The 24,160-nt window shown below is 35.2% G+C and overlaps 1 protein-coding gene across 3 annotated transcripts in view; it reads left to right on the top strand.

The window, feature by feature from the left end:
* CERT1 (ceramide transporter 1) overlaps positions 1 to 24,160 on the top strand; it is a 116,908-nt gene that overhangs the window by 69,194 nt on the left and 23,554 nt on the right. For all 3 annotated transcript variants that reach the window (XM_064481598.1, XM_031446820.2, XM_031446826.2), the window contains 2 exons: positions 6,566 to 6,723; positions 10,921 to 11,013. In XM_064481598.1, coding sequence (XP_064337668.1) covers positions 6,566 to 6,723; positions 10,921 to 11,013 — 251 coding nt within the window. The remainder of the gene's footprint in view (positions 1 to 6,565; positions 6,724 to 10,920; positions 11,014 to 24,160) is intronic.

Below are 24,160 nucleotides of genomic sequence, written 5' to 3'. Positions count from 1 at the left end.
GTCAACACAATGAATTCCTAACAAACAAATGGGAATAGTGTAATGTTGATACTAAGATCTAATATTTCTCACCAATTTTTCCTTCCTTCCTCTTCCTGTTTTTTATTTCATCATTATTCTCTTCTTCCTTACAACCTACTTTGCCCTCAGTCTTGCAGAATAGCTTCTTATTACAAAGTTTCCCTCATAACTTGGGGCTGAAATTGCTGAACTTGGTTGAGTCATCCAAATTTATATGTCTTTATGGAATTAGAGGTTTATTTTGGGAAGGTTCTTTCTGTTACATTTTAATTTCACAGTGAATAATCTGCTTTAATAGAAAAAAGCAGATTTTTTTTGTTTGGATATTGGAAAAATTATTAAAAGAAATTATAAAACTCTTAGGTCCAATCTTCCATCATCTCACATACACTCAGCTACCCTAGCTATATTTCCCCAAAAGAGAACTTCTGGAAGCTTATTTTCTGTAGAAACTGAACTGCAGAGTTTTAGATTCAGGAATACCAGGCACAGCAAAAGATGGGTGTATTGGCCTGTCAGTAAAGTGATTCAGCTTATCTCGAAGAACTCTGGTTGGGGGGGCCTGAATGAAAATCTGTTTATTGAAAGATGCAATCCCCAGCTTCCTTCTCTTACCTTTTTCCAGAATATATTTTCTGATACAAAACCAGACATAAATTTTCTGAAGCAAAATTAGAAGATAATTCTAGAGACACTGGAGGCAATTAAAGTAATTTGAAGATTAGAACAGGAGAAATTTTTTGATAAGAAAACATCTTCCTTGAGTAAAGACCTCAAGATTTCTAGATTATGCTGAAAGGACTGTTTTCTCAATCTTTTGTGAACCAACTTACTGTTTACCTCTAATGTAAATTTTCTTGTGTTATATTCTATACTATCTTTTAAAAATTTGTTTCTAGAGACAAAAGGAGAGAGATTATGACAATAAAGCACATATTTGCAGGTAACAACAGAGCCCCGAAATACCTGAAGCAAAAACTGATGAAATTGAAGGGAGAATAAAAAGACAATTTAATAGTAATAGTTTGAGATTTCAATAACCAACTTTCGATAATGGATAGAACAAGTAGTATAAACATCAACAAGGCAATAAAATATTTGAATAGTCTAAACAAAAAGACCTAAATAGATTTTCCATCTATGTTCATGGATCAGAAGACTTGATATTATTAAAAGTCAGTTATTCCCCAAATTGACCTGTTGATTCAATCCAGTCTTTACCAAAGTCCCAAGTAGGTTTTATGCACAAATGGATAAGCTAATATGGAAATACAAATGACCCAGAGTAGCTACAACAGTCTTGAAAAAGAAAGAACTAGGAGGACTCACACTTCCAATTTCATAACTTACTACAAAAGCAACAGTGAAGTGTGGTTGTGGCATAAGGAAAGATACATAGAACCGTGAAATAGAATTGAAAGTTCAGAAATAAACCCTCAGATTTATAGTAAATCAACTTTTCATAAGAGTGCCAAGACAGTTCTGTGAGGAAAAAGTCTTTTCAACAAATGATGCTAGGCAGCTGGATATCCATGTATAAAAGAGTGAAGCTGAACCCCTACTTCACACCAAACACGAAAATTGACTTAAAATGGATCAAAAACCTAATTAAAAGAAGTAAAACTATAAAACTTTAGAAGAAATGTAGGAATTAATCTTAATGACCTTGGGTAGGGCAAAGACTTCTTAAATATGACACCAAAAGTAGAAATGAAAAGGAAAAAAAGATAAATTGGTTTTTATCAAAATTTAAAACTTGTGTGCTTCAAAGAATGCTGTCAAAAAAAGTAAAAAGATAACCCACAAAATTGGAGAAAACATTTGCCAGTCACATATATGATAAAGGATTTTTATCTAAAATATGTAAAGAACTCTTACAGATCTATAAGAGGTAAGTATCTCAGTTCAAAAATAGGCCAAGCATCTGAATAGACATTTTTTCAAGGAAGATGGGTAAATGGCCACTAAGCACCTGAAAAGGTCCTCAGCTTACTAGCCATCAGGAAAATGCAAATCGAAACCACAGTGAGACACCACTTCACACCTGTTAAGCTGGCTAATGAGAAAGAAATGCCGTAACAAGTGTTCATGAGGATGTGGAGAAATTGGAACCCTCGTACACTTCTGGTGGGAATGTAAAATGGTGTATCTGCTTTGGAAGACGGTCTCTCAGCTCCTCAACATGTTAAATATGAATGTCACCATTTGACCTAGCAATTCTGCGCCTAGGTATATATTCAGGAGAAATGAAAACATACATCCATATGGAAACTTATAGAGGGATGTTCATTGTAGCATTATTCCTACCAGTCAAAAAGTGGAAATAATCCAAATAGCCATCCACTAGTGAATGGTTAAACAAAATGTGATATAATCAAATAATGGAACATTTTTTAGCCACATAAAGGAGGAATGTACTGATACATGCTGTAATGTGGATGAACCTTGAAAATACTATCATAAGTGGAAGATGCCAGTTACAAAAGGCCACTTAGTATTCATTTATGAAATATTCAGAGGCTTGATTAATGGTTTCTTAGGGTTAGGGGGTGTGGGTAGGAGGTAGGGTTGGGGAAGTGGGAAGTGACTGCTAATGTGTATGGGATTTGAGGGCATTGTTCCTGAAAATGTCCTGAAGTTGATTGTGGTAATGCTTGTACAACTCTGAATATACTAAGATCCATTTAATTGTATGTTAGATGAGTGAATTTTATGGTAAGTTATATCTCAGTAAAGCTGTTATTTTTTTTAAGACTAAATAAATAAGCTGATTTTATAATGTTAGATTTTTTTTGCCTCGACTTTAGATTAAACCAATCTTAACTCAAAAACTCCCTACTCCTAAACCCTTATTTCTTATGATTTAATTGTTTTAGTTAATATCAAAGATGGCTACTTGTGTGGATTTTTGATCTTTGTTATATTTTCCTGTTCCCATTTAGCTATATTTTTAACCTTATTTTCTGACCAATTTTCTAATTTCTGTCTATTCATATTTTTTAAATAATATATAAGCATTTCGTCATGTCGTTTACTATATAAAATAATGGCAGTAAGTATTAACTGATCTGTCAAATCAAGATATACTCTTGAAACTCACTGAGAGGAAATTTGGTGTAAATGGAACATGCATTACTCTAGGAACATGAGTTTTGTCCTGTCCTCTTCCTCCGCCTAATCTGTGTGTATATGCTATACTTTAGTTGTCTAAACGAAAAAATTGGACCACAGATCAGTTTTCATCCATTCCCTTTTAGCTCACAGATATTTCATGTGAGATTATTTTAAATTTAGTTTTTTAGCCAGTTGTATCTACCTTATTCTGTTAGAATAATCAGTAATCATAAAAGCTACTCTACAATAGACCAGTAATCCCAAACCAGTTGATCACTGCCCCTGGTATGTTTGATATCGTGGTTATAGTCTTCAGCCATGTTTCTTCTGTATCATAGTAGACAAGTGAGGAGAGATTTAAACAAATTTGCCATCCTGTATGTTCAGAAGGACTTCTCCACCAATTTTTTTCTGCCTTGTCTATAAACATACATCGTTATTTAGAACATTTCCTTTGGAAAAATGAAAAACTTCTCACCACAGAAACTGTGGAAATCCCCCCTTAGGTTGCCTGCTGTTTAGAATAATGTGTGAGAGTCTCAATGAAATGAAGAGATTACAAATCTCTAGGCTTCTGTCAGCATTTGTTTTTAGTTTTGACGTGTTGGTATTAGCATACAGATTCCTTGATTTTCTGAGTGTTACTACCTTTAAAAGTGTTTTGAAGTGTGTAACGTCAGAGTTTAACTAAAAGAACCATAAATCTGAATGATAATTTTTGGAGCTTAAGTACTTACAAATCTAGATCTATAGATTATTTTATAATTTCTGTCATTTCTGCCCTTCTTGAACATGGTTACATTCACATACTTCAACTTCCTTTTACTACAGTGTATTATTTTCCCAAAAGAAACTGAGGCATGTCACCTTGTCTCCTTAAGATCTTCTTTCCTTCGTATTCAGCTGAGACATATAGATGAGTATGCTTTTCTAAAATTATTGACTACTTTGGGGTTTTACTTAAGTTTTTCCATCAAGATGAATGTAGTTCTACAATATAAAGTGTAAGAGGCTTGGAGCAAAAATTAAGGTAACCAATACTTAGAGGAGCTCAGTGGATGACAAATTACGATGAGGTTTTTATCTTCATGACTTTCATTTCCTAACAGATGTAACATGAGAGAAATTTATTTCAGAGAACTTTGCTATGTGTAAGACACTTACTTTCAACTATTTGAGAACTTAAAAGTCTGTAACATACCCCTGTATCATTCTGAAAAGGATTTGAGGGTGACTTTTTCTGAAAGTAAAGTGCAACTGAAGAGGTTTATTTCTATATTTTAGAGGTTTTTTTAAGAGATATTTCTTGTTGGTCTTGCATCTTGTACTGACTCTATAAATTAGCAGGCAGTGGGGAGGACCCATCATTGCAGTTGCACACATTCCCGTATATAGGACACAGGTGACTTTTAATTTCTGAGTTGATTATTAATAAAAATAACAGTTTATAATAAAACAGCAATCTTGGTAAGAATGATAGAAAATATAGAAGTTACAGTGATAAAAGTTTTTAGAAAATATAGGAAAAAGGAAATACAAGGTTTTTAACAGCTTTATTGAGATCTAATTAACATAAAATAAACTGCATATACTTTAAGTGTACAGTTTGGTAAGTTTTGATACTATCATGAAGCTGTCACCGCAGCCAAGACCGTTACCATGTCCATCACCCTGATAAGTTTCTTCCATCCTTTTTGTCTTCCCTTCCTCCCTCCGTTCTCAAACAACCACTGGTCTCTTTTCTGTCACTATAGATTAATTTGCGTTTTCTAGATTTTAATATAAATGGACTCATAAAGTATGTGAATTTTCTTTGCCTTGTTTCTTAGTTTGAGATTTCTCATTGTTGTTGTATGTATATCAGTATTTGATTTCTTTTCATTGCTGAGTAGTAATTCCTTGTATAGCTAACACCATGATTTGTTCAGTTAGTTCATCTATTGGTGGACATTTGAGTTGTTTACTGCTTAGGGATATTACAGATAATGTTGCCACAAACATTCACGTAAGTCTTTTTGTGGACACATATTTTATTTCTTTGGGGTAAATACCCAGAGGTGGAATGGTTGAATCATATGGTAGGTATATATCTAACTTTTTAAAAAACTGCCAGACTGCATTTCACCAACCATATTTGAGAGTTCAGGTTCCTCCAAATCCCCACGAACACTTGACATTGTCAGTCTTTCAACAGGTGTGTAGTGGTATCTCATAGTTTTAATTTGCTTTTCCCTAGTAACTAATATATTGAGCATCTTTTCATCTGCTTATTTACCATCTGTATCTCTCCTTTGATGAGGTATGTGTTCAAGTCTTTTGTCCAGTTACTTAATTGGGTTATGTATTTTCTTGTTGAGTTTGAGATTATTATATATTGTATATTGTAATACAGAATGTCTGTATTAATATATAATATATCTTGATAAAGGGTATAAGTCCTTTATTATACATATTCTGTGCAAAGATTTTTTTCCCAATCTGTGGCTTGTTGCTTTATTCTTTAAAAAATTTTTTTAAATAAGCATTATATATATTTAAGGTATACAACATAATTTTGGTATACATGGTGAAATGATTACTGCAGTCAAGCTAATTAGCGTTATCTCCTCAGTTACCAGTTTATTAACTGTAAATTAGCTCACTAGACTTATTTATCCTACATAACTGCAACTTTCATTCTTCTAACCATGCCTTCAAGAGCAGAAATTTTAAATTTTGATGAAGTTTAGTTTATCATTTAACTCTTTTATGGATTGCACCTTTGCTATCTTATCTACATACGAGTTTTTAAAGTTGAAAGTATCGTTATTCCATTCGTAAGAGTTCTATTGAAATGGTTTCTTAACTAACTATAGTATAAGATGTTGTGCTGTCTTTTTTGCATCTTGTGAGTTTTAAGATTTTTCATTTAATTCAAAGGCTATCTTTGAATTAAAATTATAAAATGTAGACATAAGAACCACATAATGTGCACATTGGTCCCAGATTTATATTTGGACATTTATTTAAAATTTTTCTATGATCTTACTCAGTTCTTCAGTTTATCTTCAGGTTTTTTTTAAATTCAAGGGTTCTCAAAATGTAAGGTAGTTCTTGCCATAATTAGGTTCTGCTCTAAGCTGTCTGAATGTTATTATTAAAGTATTTTTCCTCCTACCACTTTATTCACTGGGTGCAGCTAGCAAATAGATTTTGGGAAATAGAATGCAGAGAAAAAGGACTTGAAAGTACATATGCTATCAGAAGCTTCTTTTCTCATAGAGAACAGATGGAAATTTTTTTTGAATGTTGACCAACTAGAAGGCAATTACAATTTGAAAACCTGCTCTGACTTGATAGTTTTCTAAACATTTTCTAATTTTAAATTGTGAAGAGGAATTTTTTTTAACTGAAAAGATTTTTAGTGAATAACCATTTTTTTCCTCTTCAGTATTTCCGCATGTGACACCAAAAGGAATTAATGGTATAGACTTCAAAGGGGAGGCAATAACTTTTAAAGCAACTACTGCTGGAATCCTTGCTACACTTTCTCATTGTATTGAACTAATGGTAAAACGTGAGGACAGCTGGCAAAAGAGACTGGATAAGGTAAGGTTGATTTTTCTTCTTTTAAAAAAAATCATTTTATTTGTTTTATGTACTGATTGAACTAAATTTAGACTAAACTAGCCTCCTAGGGAAAAATACATTGGGTTAATCGAAAAAGGAGGTGGTACTCCTCTGCTGAAACTTTGTGACCATCTTTTAAACTCATTTTTCTAATGAGATTCACCAGTTATGTATTCTTTTACTATACAGTATGCATTCTTGATTGGATTTTAACAAAGAAGTTTTTTGTAATAATAATAATAGTGGTTTGGAACAGAAATGAACCATTTAACATTGCCCAGTTTTATTGTGTGATATACGAAACTGCATTTAAGTTACATCAACTGATAAACACCAGTCTATGAAGTTAATATTAACTCATTGTATTCATGACCATGTATATTTTCCAGGATCATTGTGATATCATTTAACATATATTTTGTGTTCATTGAACATTTGCCTTTTGTTCACCTTTTCCCACTTTTGTTTAAACTGCATCAGTGATAGTAATATTACAATGTAAATCTTTAGTTTCAAGTGTGAAGTAGAATTTGGCTCAGTGAATTATTTTAGCAGGAAAACTGTAGTTTAACATTAGTAAAATGTTAGAACTAAAGCATACCTTAGGGAATTTAGTTCTAGTCCAATGCCATCATTTTATAGAAGCAGCAGCTGAGGCCCAGGTACTTGTTCAGAGGTGTTAAGTAGCAGAATTAGAAGAATTTTACTCTTCTATATTTCAGCTCTGGATACTAGGGCAGATGTCAGTCAGAATCTTATCAATCGTTAGTGAGTCCTATTGCTTGCAGTATTTGAAGGTCTTATCAAATGTGAGCAGAACACTAAGGAAAGCAGTGTCATCACTGCTGTAATGGTGGAATGGCTACAAGATTGGCATCGCACTGTATGTTTAAGAAGGTTCCCCATATTTAAAGAAAAGAAAATTGTTCAAAATTCTCAGGTACAGGTGAGACTAAGCCATTGGCTAGTGTTTTGTGTTTTTTTTAAAACAAGCAATGAAAACGTTCGTTTAGGGTACAGACACTTCATTATTATTCTGGAATTGAACTCTTACATCATCAAAGATTTCAACCATGGATCAAATTGAGTTTTTAGAAGATTCCCTGTACGCACACACACACACACACACAAATGTGTTGAGAAAACAGAACAACCCTATAAATCCATTAGACAAGTTCAAAAGAATCTTTCAACTTGTCCACACTAGCTTGTTCAAAACTTTTTGGCAATTTCTCTTAAGCTCTCCTCCCTTCAGTCTATTTATCCTTCACCAAAGTATTGTCATCTCCAATCATATACTCTACCATACTGCCTAAAAAAATTCATTAAAAATAGGACATGGCTTCACCATCTTTTTGGCAATCAGATTTCTTTCTTGAACAAGGAGGTAGACTTGCCATTGTTTCCAACGTTGGTAATCTTACCCATTCTCTTTCTTTATTGGGTAGCAATAAGTAGACCAAACCAAAGGATCTGTGAAAAAAGACTTTCACTGCACCACGTTTAACCAAATAACAGCCACAAAAGATGGCAGTATTAATTGAAATCTGCATACTGCTGTACTTCATAGTCCTCTTACAGGTCTATCTAATATATCTTACTCACGTTTTTCCACCATAATTTTTTTCTCAGGGTTGATAGGGGACCCAGTTACATTTTACAGGAAATATAAGTGTGTGTGTGCATACACAGTATATACACATGTATTCAGTGTGTGTGTGTGTGTGTGTGTACATACATACACGTATATACACACATCTATCCCCCTCTATAAAGACTAGGAAGTTCTTGAATGGAGAGAGTTACCAAAAAACATGTCTTTTAGGTAGTTTTTATAATTGGGATGCAAAATAAAATAATAACTTAATATGGTTTAGTTGAAATTGTTTTATTTAAGAAGTTTTTGTGTGCTTGCTGTGTGCTAGACTCTTAAGTTAGAAATGAGGAAACAGTAATCAACAGAAGTTCTCCTTCATGGAGCTTAAAATCTAATGAGAACAATTAAACAGATCATAGGTGATATAACAACAGCTAATTAATAGCTGTTTATGTAGCTTTTATATAGATTTCTAATATATGGTTATATATATACTATATATTATATAATACATATACATAGATAATAGATGTATATAATTTATATAAATCTCAATATATTAGATCTCTGGTTTTATGCATAATAGCTTTTATTTAGATTTCTAATATCAATTCCATTGCTCTTATAGCTAAGTAATTGAAAATTAATATCCTTTAGTGGTGACAATTTTTCGTGACTACCTGTAAAAAGAATTCCTTCTTTTATAGAAGTATACTTAATTGTTAGGCAGTCGTGTCCACGAAGACCAAAAATTCTAAAATTAAACAGTTTTAGTTCTTAACAGTGTTAGTAAGAGGAAACCTACCTATTCATTGAAGATGTTTGCTTATATTAATAGATTCACAGCTGTATAATTTCACGTTTTTTTCACTTTCCCCAAAGTCTTTAATATTATTGCTGTTCTGTGTTCTCTTGTTTTGTTCATTTTTTAACATACATACAGTGAAGTACTCAGATCAAGACAGAACTTTTAGGGGGAGCGTAATAGCTCAGGGATAGAGTGCGTGCTTAGCATGGATGAGGTCCTGGGTTCAATCCCCAGCACCTCTATTAAAAATAAAAAAGTAAACCTAATTATCCACTCCCCCCAAAAAATAAGTTTAAAAAAAAAAAAGATACAGGACTTGGATAGCACCCCAGAAGGTCTCCTCATGCCCCTTCCTAGTCCAAACCATACCACCACCTCAAAGGTGACCACAGTTATAACATATCATCACAGATTGGTTTTGCCTATTCCTGAACAGCATGTACATTGAATCATGTAAAATACATCCTTGTGTCTGGCTTTTTTTCCTCCCCCTCAACATGGACTGTAAGGTTCACTCATCTTGTTACATTTAGTGGTAGTTTATTATTTTTTATTGTTGTATCGTAGTATTGTTGTACAGTTCATTGTATGATGAATTTTCATTGTATGACTTCAGTTTGTTTATTCCTTTTTCCTGCTGATGGACATTTAGCTTTTTATATTTTGGCTGTGTATATAAGGGCATAAAGCTGCTGTGAGCATTCTTGTACATATCTTTTGGTGGACATATGCACTTATTTCTCTGGGCATATACCAAGCAGTAGAATTATTGATGCATTGCATATATGCTTAGCTTTAGTGGATATAGGGAAAAAATTTTCCGAAGTGGTTATATCACTTTATACTCCCACCACCAATAGGTGAGAATTCTAGTTGCTTTTCATCCATAACAACATTTGGTATTGTCCAGTTTTTGTGGGTGATTGTTTTTTAATTTTAGCCAATCTAGTGGGTTTGAAGTCCTAGTTTCTCTTCAGTACACAAAAATCAGTTAATCTTTGGGCCTGATGAACTAATTCATTGATTTGCACTAGCTTTAATTCAGGTAGGGTGTTTGGAAGTAGGTAAGTCTGTGTGAGTTCAGTGTGGACTTTACTTTAGCCTTTAAGTGTTTGAACTAAGGGAATAAAGGCATTAGGTTCTGTATAAGCTTGTTGGATCTTTATCAGATTTGACTCAGTGCAGCCCATTGTTGTAAAAATAAGTTTGAAATCAGTGCCAAGGCCAGCCTTTTTCTCTTAAGTTTTGACCTTGGATCTTTTGGCAAACTTAGAGCTATAGACCTTATCTATAAAAGGAGAGTATTAAAGTAGTAATCGAAGCTCCTTTTCAGCTCTAAAATAATTTTAACCAGCAGTGGGAAAGTGTAAGAAATTTATCTTTTAGCATTTATTGATTCTACCAATTATTGACTTATTTTCTTCCTGGCATCCATTATTTGCATTTTTTTCTCTGTAACAAAATTAATTGTTGTAGGCATTTCTCTGGTACTAATTTATCTTTTTAATTTTTTTTAAAGTGTAGACTCTTCAGTAGTTATTTAATCTATTTAAATATATAACCTGTCAATAAGGTGATCTTAGTGATGATTTAAATGTTAGCTCTTGTGTGATATATAGCCCAGAGAAGTGTTTTCTTGGGCAGAGTAATACTCATTTTTCAAAAGAGTGGTGTTATTTTGTCCAAAATCTAAAATTTTGATGAAATGCAGAGAAAATCCTCATTTCACTTGATAAACTTTTCACTTGCTATGTTTTGTTTTTTTAAACAGGAAACTGAGAAGAGAAGAAGAACAGAGGAAGCATACAAAAATGCCATGACAGAACTTAAGAAAAAATCCCACTTTGGAGGACCAGATTATGAGGTATGAAATTATATGATCTTAGAAAGAGAAACTCATAGGACATACATATATATATTTATATCACAAAAGTGATTAATTTTTATATAATACTTTTATAGCCTTTAAATATCTTAAATATTTCATAATGTATATATGGTTGGCTTACTCTGAAACAGACTTGTTTTTTTATTGCCTGTAAAGTTTAGTATAGCCTTTAAAAGCCTCATTACTGGGCCTGTCCACTTTATAGGATAAGTTTTCGTCTCCCCTGTAAGAATAATACTTTTGATATTACCTTCTAATGTCATCATCATCATCATCATCATTATTATTATTTTAATAAAAGCAATCTACAGAGGAAAAACCTGAGAACTTTACAGGCAAAAGATTTTAGTCTCTACTAGATACTATGAGGTCTTATCCATAGCAGGGTATGAACTGTTTTAATTGCCTTGCTTTTATGTTTGAAAAATATCTGAAACCAACTTCTTTCCCCTTTTAGTTATTTGTTAAGCAGTTAGTAAATTCTGCTTCTCCATATTCACACGTATATATTAAAATTTTATATACTGTTTTTCTGTGATACTTCTTTAAATAAAAACAAGTGTAAGTTATATCTGGTAATTATTATTAATGTTGTTGCTATTCCAGAAATGAACATTTGAAAAATGAAGTGGCAAGGAGTGTCATTGAAACAGAAGTAGAATGATAAAAAGTTAAATTATATTTAAGAAAGTAGAAGAAAAATTTCTTGCCATTTTTATTCTATAAAGGAAAAAAAGATTTGCTGTTGACAGTGTTTTTATGTTGGAACTGATTTCCAACTGTTAAAATCCATAGTATGAGCCTCAAGTGGTAATATTTTAAAATTACTAAGTTGTCAATGCATTCCTTCTAGAATGTGTAAAAATTATGTAATTAACTATCCTCTGAAGTTTTAAAAGTCTGGATTACTGAAATGTAAGCTATTACAACTTTAATTTTTATCCTGAAGCTAAGCAGATTGTTTTGCTATTTTAGGTTTATTTTGGGGGGAACTCTAAGCTTTTTAAAATTACCCTATTTTTTCATGTTATAAATAAGATTTTCATTAGAAGATTATAGAAAATCTGTCTTTTTAATTTAACAATACGTGGTGCCTCTGTATGTCCCACTAGCAGTATGTAACTATAATGTTATATTTGTTTATCTCCGCTTTTGTCAACACAGGTTTTATTTCAGGGGAAGGGAGCAGGGTGGAGGGAAGAGGGTTCTTGTGCTAAGTATATGTGTTTATTAGCTTCTCATTTTTTTTTTTTGAAATTGCTTTATTTATGTGATTTAGGCTTTCTTTAAAAAATGTTTATTGGTCATTTGCGTTTCTTTAATGATTCAAGTCCACGTTCCTTAAAATTTTTATTTTTAGGATTTAGTGTTTTTTTCCCCTCTATTGATTTAGAAAATGTGTAGGATTGGCTTTTCATTTCTCAATTATTTTCTTCCTTTTATAGTTTTTAAAAAATCTTTTTGATTGTTGGTTTTGCCATATAAAAAGTTTTATACTTTCATGTAATTAACTCACAGTTTTTTGGAGATACTTATCTCTACATTTGTTACCATGTTTTAAAAAGCATTCTTTTGTCCACCTAAAGAAGTTAACTGAGGCATGCTCAAATGACCAAAATGAGTTTATTTGGGAATAGCAAGGAATTGAAATTTGGGAGATGCGTGCAGTAAAAAGTTACAGGCAGTCCTTTTGATGGTTTGGGACTGGCTGTATTTTTGAGCAAGGAATGCAAAGACAAGGAGAGTCCAGCCAGGGTCCAAGCAGTAAGTTCATTGGCTTGAGGATGAGGGGACATTCTTGGCAGATGGTCATTGGTCAGGAGACAAGACTCGGTCTTCTGTAGATCAGGCATTTACAGGAAGTTATTTTCTAGTTCTTAAGTTTCATTCTTCAGAGGGCACATGCATGAGATTCTCCAATTCACATCCTCCAGTTCCATTTTAGATGGAAATCCTTTCATATACTACTTAAAATAATTGTCTGTATTTTCTTTCCTTTTTTTTAAAAATAGTCTCTTCTAAATATATTAATACATCTGGATTTTTAAAAATTACAGTGGAATGTAAGAATCTGTATTTTGTTCCAGTGGCATTTGTTGAATAAAACCATCCTTTCCCCTTCCCCATTTGAAATGCACCTCTCTCTTTCACTTTTAATGAAGAAAACAGGAGTACTTCATTTTTTTTCTCACTATCTCCCTGTTGACAACGAATTAATGAGTTGATCTAAGAAAGAAATGGAAAATTGTATTGGAGCCACTTGAGTATTATAACCTGGGAACAGCATCTTAGAAAGCTCAAAGAACTGTTATGCCCATTAGAAGTCAAAGCACAGTTATGTAAGTTTTTTGAGACAGAGGGCTGTACATCAAATGTATGTACATCAAATGTACATCAGTCATATTACTGACAGTTTACACAATTCAGTTCTGTAGGTACAAAGTGGTAGATCATGTGACTCCTTACAAGGTCAAGAAGGAAAGTTATGTTTTAAGGAGTTATCTTGTTGATGCTAGGAGAATGTTGCTTTCTAGGGTTGAGCGGGTATTTCTGGCATTGCGAGAGGCTTGGTTGATGCATAGTGCAAATACACAGTACACTGTAGAGAGGAAAGAGGGAGCCAGAAGGCAGAGAAAATTTGTTTATGTTTAAATTTTTCTTGTCTTGCCATAAAATACATTTTATTTCACAATTTCCCTTTTTTGATCATTAATCTTTTGATTAAAAGCATTAGGTGATCAAATGTTTTTGGTCTCTCTATGCCAGAGTGGTTCTACGTTGTCCAATAAAACTTAAGCCAGTTTTCCTCACATGTGTGTTGTGTATGCCATTATGTTATAGAGAACTACAGATGTGATCTATAGTTTCAAGTTGTATAGACATTCATTATCTTAGTATGAGCAGGTGACACACTGCATGAAAGGCAAGAAATTACATCACCATATAAGTTCACAAACTGTAATTAAAATTGCCAATTGGACCAGCAATGTCATTAGCAAAGATTTAAACCAAGATCCTCATGAATCAAACCATTTTCCTAGTATTTCCTCTAAACTGGGAAGAGGATCATTCAGAGTGGAAATATGACTTCATGTGTCATAAGATGAGTTAACAAACATCGTGGCTAAATAAGGTCACACCACTGGAAAACTGATACAAACCAGCACCCTCATATTACGGTTGAAATCACAGATTGACAAGGGCTGTTTCCAGGGCTAACTATTAGTGACCTTGGGTCCAAAGAAAAGCAGTTATGTATCTTCCTAACCAACCTAGGGAGAGCCACGGTCATAAACTTGTTCCATAAATCTGTTGAGTCCTGTTAGGAGCTACCAAATATTCACATCTAGTGAAAAGGACTATTTGTGGCCAGGTTCAGAACAGGCATCATTAACTGGCCGTGTAAGAGGGTCTCACTTAGTGTTATTGGTGGTAACATTAGCTTGCATGGTGCTTGAGTTTGTTTCTTTTACAATAAAATTTCTGAGGGCCATCTAGTTAGAGCCTTGGAGAGAAGAAATCTACCAAGGCAACCTAGGAGTACTAGACATAGTACTAGACATATTTGGCCACAAACCCAGTACTTGGATTGATTTTTTTTTTTGAAACTTGCGAATGATTGAACCCCCAAAAAAGAAATACATTTGGTTCATAAGCAAAAGTGTGAGCACAAAAATGAAAAAGAAAAGTATGAGCATTTGTCAAAGTAATCAGTATTCAGGCTGGTTTAGCATCTTGGGTAAGCTTTCTACTTCCGATGTCATCATCTTCTCATCCTGGTCTGGTAGTGTCGGTCTTTGTTCAAGTTGAGTATGAGAAACAGGGGTTGCAATTGATTAAGGAGAGAAGGCCTGATAAAGTCCCTTCCAATGTGGCTGTAAAGAGTCCTTTGTCTGATGTCTTTTCCAGTATGAGTAATCTGGTTGCAGATCATGGCACATCTGATGTTCATCCAAAGTTAGATTACTGTGATAAGCTTCAGAAACAAACTTAGAGTATCCTTTTAATAACTAAACTTTACAATAGTATAACAACAAAGAACTATCTGGGAAGTGAGCCTTAGGCAGTAGTAAATACAAACCTCACTAGTGTTTAATACCCACTGAAACATAATCTTTTTCTCTATAATTACCCTGATTTCTACCATAGCCAAATTAAGATTAATTTGTTTGGAAAATGTCTGGTAAATTGACCACATGGACTCTTTACATTTGCTGTGCTGGAACTTTCATAAGAAATCTCAGATTGAACTTTTTTTTTAAAAAAAAAAAAAAAAAAAAAAAACCTCTCAAGCCCTGGAAAGCCACACCAAGGGCATGTCACAGATTCCTCCTGTCATCTTTGTAGATTTGAGTGATAGATTTGGGTGAACTCCTCTCTTCTCAAGGTCCCCCAAATACCTTGAGATTCGTGCACTTGTTAGGAGTGGCCTTCCTTACATACCTGAGAAAACTGCTAGGAACCTAAGAGTTTCCAAATTCTGAAGTAATTAAGTTGAAAGGAAACATAAATGTTTTAATTCTACACACAGAGGTATAATTTGAAGGTTTCCATGTATCTGGAAAACAGATTAAAAGCCAGTAATATTTCAGATAAAAAACCAAAAGTTATAACCATACTCATAAGTTCACTTACTCTTATGCAGATAATCCTTGATCTTAATCTTCTATTAACAATTTTATGAAGCTATCAGGTTTTCCATCAGAATTCTTTTATTTCTTACCCTGTTTAGCAGTATGATCTGAAAGTTATCAGAAACCTATACTTGTCAAAAAGTCCTTTCTGTGAATCTCATTGAAGATGAAGCATTTTTGCAAAAACATCAGAGTAAAATAGTAATTATCCATAAATGAAAAAAGACAGTAATTTAAAAGTCAAGGTTAAAGACCTGATTGCAGTGCAATTGACAAATAAACTTGGTTACTGCTGTGACATACAACAATTTATGATAAGTACTAGAATTATGACTGATACCATTTTACCAGGACATATGAGATATTTAGGAGTTCCATATAATTTCTAGAATATCTCTATTAGTAATATTTACCCATATGATACAACCTAAAAGTCTTATCACCACTCATTTGACAATGCTTCACATGTAATTTAACATACCAAACAAGTCTGATTGGTTAAATATTCCTCTCTGAGATGGAGAAAAAAAATATTTTGAGATGTTCCAGGAACCCTTTGGGAAACCTTAAAGTTAACTAGAGATCAGATGAACTTTATTTAGAATTTGATCTTTGTAAAATAAAGTTTGTCAAAAATATCAAAGTTTCAAAACACCTGGCAAATAGAATCATAGGTCACTGTGAAACAATACCCATTCTTTTAACCAAAGTGACAGTAAAAGATCTCAAAGGTTGTAATAAATCACTTAAAGACAAAGAAATTCATACAGTCTGTTATCAGAAGCAGCTTGATACTTCAAGAATACTTTGTTCTTAGAAAAATAAATTCAGATTTTGTACCACTTTACCTTTAAAATTTATTTTCTTAATTAAATTCAGTCTTATCTGAGCCAGTCCTGACCATGTATAAAACTCTTTTCTCAGTGTTCCTTTTCCTCAGACCTTCTACAGCTTTCTGTATGCATATTGTTTTGTCCTTTTTCTTTTCCAGCTCTAGGATAAAACTATCCCTTTTTTCACTTTGAAAAAAAAAATGCATTTCCATTTCTGATACGTTCTTTCACTGAAAACACGATTCTCATTTTCCCTGCTGAAATATTTCCTTATTATTTTGTAGCTTTAGTTACATATATTATAATTCTTAACCTTAAAACCTAGTTTCTAGTAAAAACTAAAAAGTAAGCAATTATGAACTGTCATTTTACATTACTGTAGATTGGCAGGCTTATAAATAACACTTACGGTTTCTAGGAAACATGCACTTTCTTACAGAAAATGTCTTAGTGAGCATCAAACATATTAATGCTCCTAAATATCTTTAGTTTCACTAAGAAAAGAAGCCTATGTTCAATAATTAATGTCCCAGTATCTTATCTGGAAATGATCTGAGTATTCAGTGGATTCCCATTATTTAAGTTAATTTAACACAACTATGAACTTTCAACTTACAAAAATCTGGAAAGAATATTTTATATTTTAGATAGACAATCCCAAAACAGCTATATCTAAAGAGGTAAAAACGTTTGTCATATTGTTATTTTTTCTTGCTGACAAACTTTGTAACAGGAGTAATAATATTTTATTTGATTTCTGGTAAACCTAGGTACAATAAAAGTATTATACTTAATATTGATCACTCTAAAGGCATATCTGTATTAATTAAACCAACAAGCTTAAACTAGTTTTAAAACCAGATAGTAATTCAATACCAAATATTTCCTAAATCACATAAACCTGAAATTCATTCTGGCCAGTTTCTCTTATATTTTTGAGTATTTATATAAGCACTTAATTTCCTTTAAGCCAATTAAGTGGTGCTCCTGTTACTGAAGAAAAAAAGTTCAAGTGCTGGATGCACAGTGAAGCCAAACAAACCAAAACATTGGAGTTTGGAACAGAGAAAGGTTTATTGCAGGGCCAGGCAAGGAAAATGGGTGGCTTGTGCTCAGATTTTGGGGGGGAAAGTTTTTATAGGCAAAATCTGGGGGCGGGGCTGCAGGGTGTGTGACTTTCTTCTGATTGGTTGGTGACGAGGTAACAGGGCGGCGATCCAGGAATCTTGTGCTGAGCCTGAAGTTACTACCCTCCACCTGGATGAGGGCTCAAAGATAAATTATTATGTATACTCCTCGAGGAGGAACCAAGACCCTGCCCCAAGGCTGCACTGTTGTCTCTTGACTGTTACTCCCTTGTCTCTGCATTCCCTCCCTTCCTTGATAAGCAACTGTTTGAATCTGCCCTTTGGAACTCAGAGAAGGTCAAGGACGCCTATTTCCTATAAACAAGAAATGGGGGACACAGAGAGGATTTATACCAGGGAGGACCTCACATGCAGGTCCTGTTCTGTTTCTCTTGTACAAATTAATTTTGGCAGTACCACACATCTACAACACACATACATAGATAACGAAGAAACACACAAACACAGAGACCCCATAGTTCCTATTTCAAAGTTTCAGCCAGGAATCAGGTGCAACCATATAAAAAGCAGTTGGGACAAATCAGTCACCTGTCTAGATGTCTAAACCCTTTCTGCTAATATTTATGGAGAAGACACTTAAGATTTCTGTTTGTCTTTGACAAATCAAATACCTAGTTATCTGCCCTGTTTTTCTGAAATTTGCATTTTAAAAAGGTAACAGAGATAAGGGTTCCTGGAGAAGACCGAGTAGAACATTTGTATCTTAAAGATACAGGAAGAGAAATACAAGTTCCTCATAGAATAACTTTGTCCCCTTAAGGCCAGAAAAAGATTTTTTCTCATTACTTAAGCCTCTTAAGATAAATAGGGGAAGTTTGGGGACTGGTAAAACGATTGGTGGGCTTTGGTTTGTTTCTGGAGCCACACCTCTGAACTTATAAAGACTAGATTTGAAAAATAAGGACACTGTTTTTGTTTTTTGTTGTTGTTGTTGTTTCTTTTTTTCCTCAAAGAATTGGGTGGCCACCTCAATGATGTTGAAGGACTCACATACCCGTTCAACTACCTTGGACTGTTTTACTTTCCCTCATTTAGCTTAGGGGAGAAGGCACCTCTCCCCACCCAAAAAAAATCTACCAGGCCCCGAATATCAGCTATGGTCATTCTAGTCAGACTGGTGACCTCCTTATCTTGGTAATCCATTTATGGATTCTTTTGAGGATTCTCCCTGGGTTTAAGAATTAACTTAACTGTGGTCCTCAGTTAGGCCTTTGATCTGAAGAGACTTTCCTACAGTCTCACCTGGTCCCATGTCTAGAGGTAACTGTTTAAAGGAGTGTCTTCTGAGAGGAAAGGCAATTTAGACAAAAAATTACTAGAATTGAGTACTCAAAGAAGGATGGAGGTGATGCCGGAAAAACGAATATGGGGCATGAGGAGGGCCATGTCCCAGGCTTCCGTTGAGCCCCTGGGACGTGCCCTGCCAAGTGTGGGTCCTTGGCTTTGCGCAGGAAAGAATTAAAGAGCGAGACACAGTTGAGTAAAGGTAAATTTACTTAGAGAGAGACATCATCGAAAGGCAAGAGATAGTCCACGAAGTGTGGGGGTTGGGTGCTCACATTAGCGTAAAAGTAGGTACACACTCCATAAACAGAGTGCAGGCCTGTCTCTGAAAGGGGAGAGAGAAAGAGGCCCGTGAAGGGCAGTGTTGCCAGTTTTTATGGGCTTCGTAGCTTCATATGCTAATAAGTGGAAGGACCAGTCTAGCTAGCCTGGGGAAGGGGCTGGGATTCCCAGGAAATTGGCCATTTCCCACTCTTTGACCTTATGTGGCTAGCCTTGAGACTGCCATGATGCCTGTGGGCATGTTATTCATCATGCTAATATGTTACAGTGAGCATATAATGAAGCTTAAGGAAGTCAAATCTCCCACCGTCTTGAGCCTCAAGGCCTACTGGGGGTTGAATCTTTAGCCATCCTTGTGTTAATTGTTGTGTTGTTCCTTGAATGGCTGTGCCTTGCCCCCTTCCCGTCTCAGGGAAGCAGTAATTAAAGTTTTAGATACCTCTTAAACCATTAATCTTTCATTAGCCTTCTACAACAAATCTTTCGTTGAGGCCGTTTTGAAATTTTGAAGCCTTTTGGGGCTTCTGTATACCAATTACAATAGGTACAGTAGTTTAAGATGAGAGCTCTCTAAATGTGAACAATTTGGTAGACTTTCAAATTCAAAGGATCCAAGAAGCTAGCTGTAGAAATATTTTTCCCTGCTAGTGTAATTTCAGAAAAGAGAAAAAACTCTTACCACTGTTTCGAGTAGACTCTTAAGGCACAGATCCAGAAGATTGCCACTTTAACTGTGAGCAAAAATCAGTTTGGTCATGCCAAAAGTATCATATCTTGGCCGCTTCAGGGACTGATTACCTTTAGTTCCCAATTAAGTACTTGCACGCATACATAAACCCAGATGGTATTCCTGTAGGTGACTGTCCATCAGGGAGCTGTTTGCCCTTTGAGGCACAATCTCCCATGATTAATTTCATAGCCTAATTCAGATGTGCGGTATGAGATATGATCTGAACAACTTTCTGAGGACAGTGTGGTGGATCGAATGTGTGCAGCTTCTGAGTCTGGCTCCCCAAGGAGTTACCCTTGGGCTGGTTGACTCCTTTACATGGCTTGATTTCTTTCTGTGACAGCGTAAAACATCCTTGGGTGCTCGGGGCACTAGGTGATCAGCTCTGTCTTGCAACCTGGACGAGCAGTATTTACTTAATGGTTGTAGTGGGTCTCCCTTGTTCTTCAGAGCTGAATAATTCAGTCTTTCATTTCACTAGCAAAAGCTTTGTTCAGACCATATATCAACTCTTTTTTTATTTTTCCAGTTTCAGCTAAATTTAACAAACTCAGCCACCTCTATTTCCATGGGCTGCTTGCCCAGACCCTCTACATCCTGCCTAGGAAATGCACTGGTGTGCCTTAAGACTCTGAGTCTTGGGGGGATGGTATAGCTCAAGTGGTGGAGTGCATGCTTAGCATGCACAGGGTCCTGGGTTCAATCCCCAGTACCTCCTCTAACAATAAATAAATTAAATAAACAAATGTAATTACCTCCTCATACCCCCCCCCAAAAAAAACTAAAGAAAATGAAAAAGATTCTGAGGCTTAAGTGAAACAGCTCGAATTAAACTTTGGGGGATCATCACTCAAATGAGATCCAGATGTTAGGAGAACTCACTGGAACACCTGAGGAGTACTGAGAAGCTCAGTGGGCCCATGTTGATACTGAATGCTGGTTCCGGGTACACTTCAGTGGGTATCTCTGATTTCCTGCTGGCTGTGCTATGCATGTCAATGAAAAATTAATCAGTCAGTATGAGAAAGAAATGGAAAATTTTATTCGAGCCAAATTGAGGAAAACTGTTCTGCCCATTAGAAGTCAAAGCATAGTTATGTATGTTTTTTGAGACAGAGGGCTGTACGTCAAATGAAGTATTATTGACAGTTTACACAATCCAGTTCTGCAAATACCAAGTGGTGGGTCATGTGACCCCTTACAAGATCCAGAAGGAAGGTTATCTTTTTATGTCTTGTTGATATGAGGAGAATGTTGCTCTTTTGGTTTGGGCAGGTATTTCTGCCTGTGGGGGAGGTTTGATCAAGATATATAATGCAGATATGCAGTACACAGTAGAGGGGAAAGAGGAGGCCATAGGGCAGAGAAATTTTATTTGAATTTTTTTGTCTTGCCATAAAAAATGAATTCTATTTCACATCCCTGTGGTATCAAGTTATACATTTCTTAAATAAACTAGGGTCTGTTTTTAAATTTTTTTCTCCCTTTCTTTTGGAGTTTTAAACCATCTATATTTGCTTGTATCCATACTACATTTGCATGAATTTTAGACACTAATTCAAAATATGACTTTATTTTGGTTCTTGTCAGGCATTCATAATATTCTAGTTATTGAACAAATTTGTCTTTCATCTGTAGTCTCAAATAATTTTATCATTTTAAATGCATTCCTTAAGACTTAACTGTAATGAAGACACTGTGCTAGGCATGGGTAACATTGCAAGGAATAAGGCAAACAAGAATCCTGCATGAGGGCCTTAGCGAATGTGTAATGGGAACATAAAGTAGTTAACAGGCAGTTAGAACAAGGTATGTTATAAAACATTTTAACACTGGGAGGATGTTGAGTCAGTGGTGGCTTCCACATGAAGTAACAGATGAGCTAAAACCTTAAGTAGGCTGAGTATATGTTAACCGGGTGAACAGCCTAGAAAGTGTTTGCTTGTAGGGACTGTGAAGAAAAACATTTGGAGACCAGAAGCAAAAGAGCATTTAGCCACAGGGGAAGGTAAAGAAAGCACTTATCTGTGGAGAGTGGAGCTGATCAAGAGCAGGGAGTGGCCTGACTGGCCAGAAAAGTCTGCAGGAACCAGTATCCTCAGGCATCGGGTTTTAAGTATGTGAAGTTTTCAGATTTACTATTTAGAAAAATCATTCTTACTTCCTGCAGTGAGCAGAGAGGATTGCAGTTGACAGTTGTGACGGGGGCTTGGAGACTTTTCCATTAATACAGGTGAGAATTGAAGATAGTCTAAATTAGGATAGAGCAGTAAGAAGAGACATGGACAAATCATGTATTTGCAAAGTAGAATTGAAGCATGTGGTGATTGAGTGAGGGAAAAAGGAGGAATTCAGAAACAGGCCCAGGTTTCTGCCTTAGATAGGTTGGCATGGAGGTGAGGGAAGAACAGGTTTTAGACGCATTGCATATGAGTTGATACATTCACCCAATGATTACGTATTATATATTATTAGATATAAAGATCTAACACTTAGGAGAAAGATAGACAGGCTGTGAATTTGGGAGTCATCAAATGATGACTGAAGTCATAGAAATGAGTAGTGGTGCTGTGAGGAAAGCCAGTATGGAACCCGAGACGCACTCATGGTTAAGGGATAAGCAGAGGGGGAGGAGCCTGCACGGGAGCCCAAGAAGAGTGCTCACTTGGAGCAGGAGTAGGAAATTAGGTTGTCCTCGGGGGAGGAAGGCTCCAAACAGACAGTAACCTAACAAAGACTGCTAACAGGGCAGATAAGTTAAAAACTGTGAAGTGTCCCATAGATTTAGCAATAAATAGCTCTTTTCTTTGGTAAGCATGGTGAGATAAAGGGATTGGTTTGTTTTTTAATAAAGGAAAATTTATTCCAATTACTTTAGTTCTTTCTCAGATTTGCCATCAGAGGAAAAATGTACCTGTCTTATTTTCCCATTTCATTTGTCAAAGTAAAAATTTGTAATACTGTAGCTCCCAGTTGGGAGACTGCTGAGGCTCTGACATGATTGAATGAGTATTACAATTTTTAAAAGTGTAGGTGTGGTTATGATCAATAGAATTTAAAAATCATTAGAAAATATGCTTGAGTTCAGAGTAGATTTTGGATATTTTCTATTTTTCTGCTGTCAACAGAGACCAGCATGATACTGCTGTCCTTTGAGTGTCTGAAATGTTTTGACAAAGGGAGTCCTGGGGAGAGATGCCTCAAAACTGGTGTTTCTATTCTTTTTCATGATCCAGCTAGTCATTAGATGGTTGTGTCAGGGAGGAATAAATTTTTCTCTACCCTTCTAAGTTCTGGCTGGTCTAAGAATTAAATTGACAGGTTAAGAGGAGAAAATCAAAGTTTAATAACGTGTATATGGGAGAAATCCAGGAAAACTGAGAAACTCATCAAAATAGGTGAAACCCTCACCTTAAATATCATCTTCAGCTAAAGACAAAAGATGTTGAAGTAGTGGTTTGGAACTTAAAAGGGGGGAAAAGGCAATTCACATGAAGATGGAAAAGCAGATGTTTGGTGGGCTATGCAGAAACAGTGGACGCTGTAGACGCTGGTCTCTAGGCCCTGCTGCGTGTCCCCAATAGTACCTATCGCATATTCTTTGTAGGTATCTCTGGTGATAGCTCTATTCCAGGATTCCCTCTATCTAAATTTTTTTAGTCAGTTAAGAGGAAGAGATCAAAGTTTCTTGCTGAGTCTTCTGGGCCTTGATTGTTTTTTAGTTCAAAGTAATCTGTGTGCCAAAGAGACACTTTGTCATAGTACATTTTGCTCCCGTGCAGTTAGATTCATTTAATGGAAATGTTACCTAACAAGAGTTCCTTTGCCCGCCACACAGTGTGGCCAAACAAACCAAAACATCGGAGTTTGGAGCCGAGAAAGGTTTATTGCAAGGCCAAGCAAGGAGAATGGGTGGCTTGTGTCCCAAATACCCCAAACTCCTGTATGGTTTTCAGGGAGAAGTTTTTATAGGCAAAATTTGGTGTGAGGGCTGCAGAGTGTGACGTTATTCTGATAGGCTGGTGGTGAGGTAACAGGGTGGTGTTCCAGGAATTTTGTGCTAACCCTGAAGTTGCCATCCTCTACCTGGGTAGGAGCCTCTGAGTTCCTAAGAACTCAGATATATTGTTATGTATATTCCTTGAGGAGGAACTAGAACTCTGTCTTACCCTGCACTATTATTTTTTGAGTGCTCCTCATTTCTGCTTTCCT

This window comes from Camelus dromedarius, chromosome 3 (genome assembly GCF_036321535.1).
Source record: "Camelus dromedarius isolate mCamDro1 chromosome 3, mCamDro1.pat, whole genome shotgun sequence".
Classification (NCBI taxonomy): Eukaryota; Metazoa; Chordata; class Mammalia; order Artiodactyla; family Camelidae; genus Camelus; species Camelus dromedarius.
The sequence above is the reverse complement of the archived record's forward strand: the minus strand, read 5'-3'. Positions and strand labels throughout refer to the sequence as shown.